Here is a 9,192-nt window from a genome sequence, read left to right as displayed (position 1 = left end):
ATCTATAGGGTGGGGGGTGGGGTGGGGTGTGGGGGGGGGGGTCACATGACGGCAGAGAGCAACTTTGTAGCCGCAATGACGTTCTTGTGGCAAATGAAGGGGGTCAAGCAATCAAGACTGCTCAGACTGTGTGTCAGCACCATTATCTTACACTGTCTGAAATGATCAATGAGCTAAAATAAAATGATCACAAGCTAAAATTGGCCGGCTAATGAAAATGGACTGTTTAAATATAAGCTGGGGTGAGCAGCTGGAGGAGAAAGAGGGCACTAATTTAAATGCCAACAAATAGAAAGACACGGGTAACACCACCACTTTGGAGACCTTTTCAACATGTTTATTTACCATTTTCTTGTTAATGTTTAATCACTTTTATAGAAACTGATATCCAGGAAAAGGCGTTTCTAAGCACACGAGTACAAAGACGTTTGATCTCAAAGGTTTAATATTGTTCATACAGTACATTTATACATTCAGAAAAACATTGTCATTTAAGACTGTAAACAGCCATTTCATTTCATTTCCTCTGCGTTAATAGATTTTATTGAAAATACTCTGAAGGACAGACTTAAAGTATAAAAGGCACTTAAGGCACAGTACTGACTGAACCGCTTTCCTCCACGCAATAAATACATTATTCCTACTGTGGTACTGTGGATTTGTAAACATGTTAGCTCCTCCATGATGCAAAGGAACCCGGTGAACAATGTCAAGAAAGGTGCAGCATTATAGAAAAATATTTATAAATAAATTTCCCCATAAATAAAAAGATAAATGCTAAATATTTTTTCTGGAGGTACTCATCAACCCATCTACTGCCCTCAGAAATCCAGCCCAAAATACATAAAATATGAAGAACAACATGAAAAACCATTTTCTCACACACTAACAAAGACAAAAGGATGGTTCATCTTTTCTTTACAGCTGTTATGGCCATGTGACCAAACAGGAAGAAAAAACAAACAACAGATTGTTTGGCTGTTGCTACACAAACTCATTTAGCTCTCAACTATTGCTACAACTCTAAAAAGCAATTCTCAAAAGAAAAGGGCAATCTGTAAGTTAAAGATTACATTAACAGCTGGGCTGTTAACTTACGGCATGTTCTTATCAGGTGATATTTCTTACATTTCATCAGGAGGGGGGAGACAAACAGATGACCCAGCCTGACTTGGGTTGAAATTGCTGTTCCTTTGTTCTATTCCACTTCCATGGCAGACAAATCCTGCTCTCCGTCAGATTTCTCCGAGTGCAGGTCGAGCGACTCCGGGCTGCTTTGGCTGTCTGATGGAGAACTGGGCTCTGTGGATTTTGGTGTGCCTGGCTCTGGGGCGTCACCTCCAGCTGGACCATCATCAAGGGGCGCCTTTCCTGATAATCAGAGGGTTTTCCAGTTTGGTACAGTTTCACACCCAATAAAAAAAAAAAGAATGTAATATTGGTGACATGTGACAATAAGCTTTGTGTAAAAATTACCATCCAGATCCTGGTCGTCGTTCACTTCAGGAGCAGGTGGAAATGCAGCCGCCTCTGGCAGCGCCCTCGGTTCACCGGTGACCTCGGAGAGTCGGGGGGCCTGAGGCCTCGTCTTTCTCGCAGGGTTCAGGAAATAACAATACGCACAGCGGAAGGCTGGAACGACACACACAAAAATAAAAACGGCTGTACACATAGTTTATGTAACCTCACCAACACATTCTGAGACAGACACAGATTAATATACATGAATACGAACCGATGACAAAAAAAATGGCTGAGATGCATAAACATTTCAGATTGATGTGTGGCACTACTTTGCATATTCAATCTTGTGTTTTTGCTTACAGGACTTGGTGGTGGCAGAGGCATTTAAGAGCCATATGATATACTACGCTGCCAAATGCTAGAGGGCAAACGAAGGCACAGTGTTTGATGGAGACCGACAAAGGCTGCTGTGATTCTTAAAGTCTTACCGATGTATTCAAATTCTTCTTTTAATGCCATGCCGTTATGGGACAGACACTGCTGACATACGAGAGCGTATCTACGAGAAGGAAAGACAAACCAGTGAAGATGACAGACTGCACAGCGGCTGGTATTAAAGGCTCAAATGAAGCACAAGTGTTCACTACTGTTCGAGAGCTCGTCTTCATTACAACAGGAAGAAGGTGACCAACACACTGGACAGCTTAAAGTCCAGCAACTGCAGAGCTTCGTCACTACAGCATTTTTTTTTTATTTTACGTTACAAGGGATAAGGCGCATATTCATTTAAAACTCACAGGAACATGTAGCGCTTTGCTATTGTTTCAGATTAACAAAAACACTATTCCAAATGTCAAGAAACATGAAAACTGTCATTTTGTTTTTATTTAGTTTTAAACAATTAAACAACAAAATGAGGTAGAAAAACTAAAATGGGTGTGATATGCAAATAAAAACTACAGACAGGAAGACAACAGAAATGATAAAACACATAGTGTACACTGTTTTCTAGAGGAGTATGAGGTCTCAACTTTCTATCCATGCATATTGAAAAGACATTGTGTTTACTTGTACCTGTTTTGAGGCCCGTCGCCGACAAGATACTCGATGACTCTGTCCATCGCACCCCTCTCCCTGGGGAGCACAGGTCTGGCCAGCGGAGGGCCTGGGGGATGCAAACCTGTTAAATCACAGCATCCATGGCTGTTAAGACAGACTGCAGTTTTGACTAAGAGCTGTAATAAACAGAGCTTCCTTACGGTAGCAGCTCTGAAAAACTGTTTCAAACAGTTTTCTGCCCAAACCAGGGAGAAAAAAAAACAAAAACTGCCCCTTTTTAATGAGTTAACACCGGCTCACACTTGCAAAGCACGTCCCAAATCCCTGCTGCGTTGGTGAGTTGTAATTAATATAATCTAACATCAAGAGCAATCATAGGAAGATGACTGGTCATTTCTGTGAGACTTGGCAGCGTCTCAGTATCCTGCTGGTTATTAATTTACCAACATATGGAAACTCTGTGGTGACTCTTTGTATCAAATTGCTTTTCACTTTCAATTTTCAACAGAAGCAGGTGATAACATCAAGTCATGTAAACCATTTGTGAGGCGTTCCCAATGCCAAAGGCAATTTCACTAAACATTAAAAGACATTTAGTGAGATTCCACCACCATTGCCCAGAGAACAAACGCAGGTCTGGCTAATTAATCATAGTTAATGTAATCTTGCATCAAGCATACCTCACAGTTGGCTTTCTACGTGGCAATTACAGCATGCGGCTTCTTCTACTCAAGAAGCACATTTTCTTCACTGTTCACACTTTTTTTCTACTCAATGCTTACAGTCCAGCAGTAATTAATATTGAACTTTCAATACATCCAAATTACACACACACTACAAATAACACAGAATTTCCCCATGTGGAATCAATAAAGTGTGGTCTTTTCTTAAAAAAAACACTCTAAAGAAGAGTTTTCATCTTGTTGATTGGACAGTTTTTAAATCTTTGAAAGCCGACAAATGTGTGGAGGATCTCAAGCCCAGGAGAGCAAATGCACAAAAACAGTTCATACTTTGATCAAAAGTAACCCGTTTCTAAACTTTGTTCACAATTACACACTTGTTTGAGAGAGGTTGGCCCTCTTAATAAGATATTTTAATTCTACATTTCTCTAATTACCCATTACAACTGCTGTATAGCACACCACAGCCTTGCTGACAACACAAACCACCGAGTTTGAGCAACTGGGGACACCGAGCCAGGGAAGAGTAAATCACACCTTAATCGACCACATTATGATCCGGTCCCCCTGTGTGCAGGTAACTCACCGACTCCTGGAACAGGTGTTCCAAGGGTCACAGGCTTCCTCATCAAGCTCTGCTGAGCAGCTATGGCTGACAGGTTCCTCTCTGGGGGTCCACCTGGAGCAGAGTGGGAAGACCGTCCAGGATAGGTGGGCCCAGAGGCAAGAAGAGGGCGGGCAGCAGCACCGCTTGCAGGATTCACCACCACTGGGGGGGTCTTTGGGATGACATTGCGCTGGCGGAGCTCTAACGTGGGGGGAATGCAGGTTGTTCAACAGTAAAAGAAAATGTAAAAGTAACTAATTTGCTCTGAGAACTGTCAAACTCAATGTTACCTTGTCCTGGTTTTGGAGACATTTCAGGTCCAGCCTGATTGGATTCAAGTTCCTTAAGAGGAAACAAGAGCATAAAAAAAAAAAAAAAAAAAAAAAAAAAAAAAAAAAAAGAAGCATGGAGTTATTAAGAGTGAAGCACATTATTTAAGTTATATGACAATGCAAAACCAAATCAACTCACCATTCTCCTCCTGGAATCAAGATCAAATCTCTCCAGAATCATTTTGGCATTTTTATACGTCTCAGTCTCCATGACTTCTTCAAGCTGGAAACAACAACAAAATGTTTGAAAAATGTCAACATTTTGACAAAGGAAATCCTGCTTCTGTTGAGTTGTAAGTAGTTATTTGGCAATTATAAGGTGTAAATAATATGAAGAATCAATATTAGAAAACAAAGCCCACCTCCAATAACACTACCAGTACAAGTGACTCAGATACGGCATCATTTGTATGTCATCCAATCGTGCATCTTCATTTTAAATAAATATAGAACATTTCTAAATGTTTACATATAATATGAAGAATAATTGCATTCACTACTTCGATAATGGAGATTGTGAAAATCCATCAGGCCTAATTATTGAAAGTTATTAGACTTGACAGAGGATGACAAGCAATTTCTCAGATTTATTTCTTTCCCGCACTAAATGCTATTAATTAAAGTGACATTAGCAGAGTAGTTTACTGGGTTAAGTCACTGTACCAATCAAATGCTGCCTGCACAGATCCGAGATTAGCAAGTATCTTGCTGTAAAATGATGAGACGGTTCCTAAAGGCTTTTCATAAAACTGGGAAAGAATTAAATTTTACTTCGCGTCGAGGACCATTTGAAATCAAAGTGACAATGTGTTTCACAGATGTTGTGAGTTACTCTACAGAACTGCTTTCTGTGACATTTAAAGAAACATCTTCAGGATGTCTGTGACGTCTTGAAGTTAACCTGGTGAAGGTAATGAATTGTCAGGATGTTGAAGCAGAAGCTATGGCCACCATGTATACCTCATCTCACTGATTCACTCATCAGCTCTGTCCAACTTAAGCTCACTGGCAAGGATACACCCCCTGACATGTCTCCAGTCCATTATATATAGTAAATACTGACCGTCTCACACACACACATTAATACAAAGGGAAAATTTAAATTTCACCATTTAAACTCAAATGCAAACTCCAAAGAAAAAAGCCACAAAGATCAAACTTGAACAGGAACATTCTCGGTACCACTACACCACTCAAATAGTCTGCCATTATTTAAAACTAGAAAAGCAACGGAGATGGCTCAAAGTCAAAATCTTTGGGAAGTTGTCTGAGGTGTTGTTTACAAGACAACGATCGACTAGATATGGCATTGCTTTTCTGTTTCATTTAAGATTCAAGTTCAGACAGCTGCGTTTTGCAAAAGATCGAAAGCAGCAACTTTCTTGGTTTACTTATTTAGGCAGCAATGGCTACTGAAGAAATAAAACTTACTTACTATTTTTCTTTTTTGTCCTTTAAGATCTTCTAGTTTTTCATCTGGAAAAAAAAAAAGATATTCATCATCAAAACGATGAAAAATTACATTTTCTGATAAAGGTATCAACAATATAAACAAACTTACTATTTTTTTCAGTTCTGCGTGAAAAAATATAAACCAGCAATTTCCGAAGCAACCACACTCTGGACAGAAAACAGGAAAATAATCGTTGGTCACTTAATTTGGTGGACACACAAAATGTGACTGATCATCCTGCTCACTTACAGCAATGGAAATACTATGAAAGGAAGAGAAAGTACGAGGCGCCCCATTAGTAGTTCAGGCAGGTACCAAAAATACACGACCATACAGGTGATCAGGTAGAGAAGAGATGAGTAAAGCAGCAGCCGTCCACCCCATAACTTCAGCTGCCGTTGATACTTTTCACGATAATCTTCAAGAATCTGTATATCCTGTGAAGAGCAAAACATTTTTGGTCATGAAAAGTGTGAAATGTCACGGTTCATTTTTCCACATTTCATAAGTCTTTCAACGCAGGGCGCTCTCGCATCTTAATGTGCAACCAAAATGCACATTTGAAACCTTGTAACTGTTCCTCTTCATCCCGACTCCACTCCAAATACTGCACCAGCCGGAAGAGCTCATGTTGACACGACTACATGGTGAACAAATTACTGACATCACTCTAAATACAGGCAACTCCTGAATAAAAAAAAATATATAAATTTTTTAAAAGACTTTTCTGCAGCGTCACTTCTTTACTTATTTTTTTTAAGTGCATCACACACAGCTTTCATTAATGCTGTTCCAGAGTGACAGAAGCTCATTTAAAAAAAAAATTTTTTTTTTTTTTTAAATCACTCGACAGCACATAAATCCATGTTCTGATGAGTTGCTGATAGTCGCTTAAGTTGTTGTTGGTATTTCCAGAGACTGGATGACTTTTTACCCCAAAGCTGCAGAGTGCAGAATCCAGTTGATGCACACCAGATGAAGTTTCTGACACGACACTCGGACTCTACCAGAGTGCAAATAGAGCTTTTTTGAGTCACACAAAACAACTCTGAAATACACCGTGTTTAAACAGTAAAACTATGGAGCAGGTCTTGTTTTTCCCACTTTAGCGTACGAGATTGGCAATTGAGCTGCAACTTTAGTATTACAGGCAATGCCTCATGCTGTAAAGGGGAGCAATGTTTTGACTGAGACAGAGATTATTTTTGGATTAGCGATTCAACTTCAGGAGATATCACAGTACAAAGATGTATAATTGACCAGCAGAAACTTGCATGTTCAGTCAAATCATTATCAAATGATCCTCCCGGCAATAAAGACAACCTGGGTCATTATTTTGTGATTGAGCAATAGGTAATTGATCTTGAGACTTGTTTTAAAACTGAAACGCTACACCACAGCTTTAGAGTGCCAATGGCTCAACCATACCTAAATATAGTAGATGAACAGAAGAGGATGCACTCCTGGTCACTATGGGTCCACTGTAACGTGTGTATGTCACTTTAAGCACTGAACACACTGATCGAAACATTCAGAATAACAGTGTATGTCTTTGTATGCATGTTGTAACGGCACACACACAATGCTAAATATGATTTTACAGAAGACAACATGATTAAAAACAAACTGGATCAACACAATTCACCTCAGAACTTTGGAACCACCTGACGTGAGGGTGTCATGTGGCCCCAAGGACAAGAGCTGAAAATAGCCCAACACTAGCTTAAGTGTAGGAGAGCAGCAAAGCCACATAGCTTCTGGCATTCACCAACACATATTTGCTCATGATGAAAAGCTGAATGCTTTTTAATATCAATGAACAGTCTTGAGAGGTCACATATATGTCTATAACTTTGCATCCAAACTCATATACTACTTACTTTTTGCATAAAACCAAATAAAAAAGTTCAATTTGATACCTATACTTATATTTAACCCACCTAATGTGTAAGAATACATATAAGCTGAAGTCTTTAAGTGGACAGTATGAGCCTATATCAACACAACTGGCCATGATTATTAAGTAGACTTTGAAAATGGCTTCAGTGCTACTTATTACCAAACATTCAACACAGGAAGCATCTGTTTTCCTCTGGTGTGGAATGTTAAAACTCAATGCAAACAAGTAAAATAACTTCCTTTGCAGCACATAATGTCCCCTTCATTAGAGTAAGCGTTACCTTATCGATTCCTTCCAAAACATCAACAGTGGACGGCTTAGCCTGTAAGACAAACAATTAGAATCACAAAAATACATTTCTAACCCAACAGTGGTCTTGTTTGACAGCACTTCTTCAAAAATATCTTGACATTTCCTGTTGCTTCTTCCCTTTACACACAGTGTTGTAAATTCACTCGCCTGTACATGCTTGTGTGATTGCAGAAGACAGACAAGTACACAGTGAAATTCCATCTTTGTTGTGAATGTTCAGGTCAAAGGGCTCTTTTCTATCAACTGCCAATAATAAATTAATGCAAGCCATACATGAGAATAACATGGTAAGTACAGTTTTTGAATACACACCCTCCACCGTGAGACCACTGCCCCCATGATGATAGTCTTTCACTGGGATCTTCCTCTGATGTTCGCCACCTGTCGAAAGCAGTGATGGGCCGTGGTTATTTAGCATTTCCTGAAATAAATACAGACGTAAATAATACTCCAACTTTACCAGAGTTACAATGTTGACTGACACAGCTGACTCAGATTAGCTGAGGAGTCACTTGAGGATTCATAGTTTATGGCACTGCTCTATGTGGTTTATTTTAATTTCAGGCTCTGCATATCACCTTTTTTTTTTTTTTCCAGTTAAATCCCCTTTTCGAAACACCATGTTCATTTGACGTGTGTGCAACACATTGAATTGGCTGTTTTTGAAAACTTGCAGGGGAAGTCAGCTGCAGCTGCTAACTCGAAGACTAGCAAACCTCAGCAACTTCTCTGAGTTTTCAGAGATGTCAGGAATGCGAAGTGAAGTAACGGTTGACAGGAACACTGTCATGTTGCTGCTTGAAGCTAAAAAAAAATAACCCGTAAATCCTCGACTAACTTCTTTTACTACGTTCACATTACGCGCAGCTCATTAGCATTATCGAGACACTGGCTAACTTTGCGTAGCCGCTAGCTCGTGAGGCTAAAGGCAGTTAAAGGCGACACGTCGAGGTTAAACTTTCTCCAGACTTGAGAGGAGCGAGCGGAGCTGGACTGATTGTGTCCGTAAAGAGCGCAGCGTTTCGAAAGATGAGCGACTTTACCTTTGCAGACGACGTGTCCTGTGTGTGAGGACTGAGAGCAACCGGTGGCAGGACGGGAGTCGATCCTCCTGCTGTCTTCACAGGGAGAGCGGGGGGAGTGCCCGCTGGGGAGGGCGCGTGGCGCAGGAGCGCTGCTGAGCCTGCGCGTGGGGGCCGCTTTGTGGAAGAAGGGCCCCCACGCGCAGGGGTTAGTTCATATCGTACAGTGTGGTGGACTGTGTGTAAATGACTCTCATAAAGGTCGGTTGGTCTGTTCAGTCCCCTTTGCAAGCTAGTTTTACAAGTGTTAAAATAACCATCTCCCAACATGCTTTTATGTAAAAGCTTTTATTTGGGTGC

General features: G+C 40.3%; 1 protein-coding gene across 4 annotated transcripts; it reads right to left on the bottom strand.

Annotated features, from left to right (window-relative positions):
* Nucleotides 1-427: 427 nt before the first annotated feature.
* On the bottom strand, nucleotides 428-8,940 carry lnpa (limb and neural patterns a). 4 transcript variants are annotated; one of them, XM_080479011.1, is made up of 13 exons: nucleotides 8,854-8,940; nucleotides 8,123-8,191; nucleotides 7,779-7,820; nucleotides 5,848-6,035; nucleotides 5,707-5,765; nucleotides 5,581-5,621; nucleotides 4,285-4,368; nucleotides 4,104-4,155; nucleotides 3,793-4,014; nucleotides 2,539-2,644; nucleotides 1,953-2,023; nucleotides 1,477-1,632; nucleotides 428-1,371 (listed from the first exon to the last, which is right to left on the bottom strand). In XM_080479011.1, exons 2-13 carry the CDS (start codon nucleotides 8,147-8,149, stop codon nucleotides 1,199-1,201), a joined length of 1,221 nt encoding a protein of 406 aa, XP_080335137.1. In that variant the 5' UTR covers nucleotides 8,150-8,191; nucleotides 8,854-8,940; the 3' UTR covers nucleotides 428-1,198. The 4 variants fall into 4 exon arrangements, with proteins under 4 accessions (XP_080335137.1, XP_080335139.1, XP_080335140.1 ...); XM_080479013.1 differs by having other exon boundaries at nucleotides 2,539-2,629; nucleotides 8,854-8,938; XM_080479014.1 differs by having other exon boundaries at nucleotides 2,539-2,629; nucleotides 8,123-8,231; nucleotides 8,854-8,933.
* Between the last annotated feature and the right edge of the window lie 252 nt (nucleotides 8,941-9,192).

Source organism: Lipophrys pholis (genome assembly GCF_963383615.2).
Source record: "Lipophrys pholis genome assembly, chromosome: 13".
Classification (NCBI taxonomy): domain Eukaryota; kingdom Metazoa; phylum Chordata; class Actinopteri; order Blenniiformes; family Blenniidae; genus Lipophrys; species Lipophrys pholis.
This window is presented reverse-complemented; position numbering and strand designations above follow the sequence as displayed.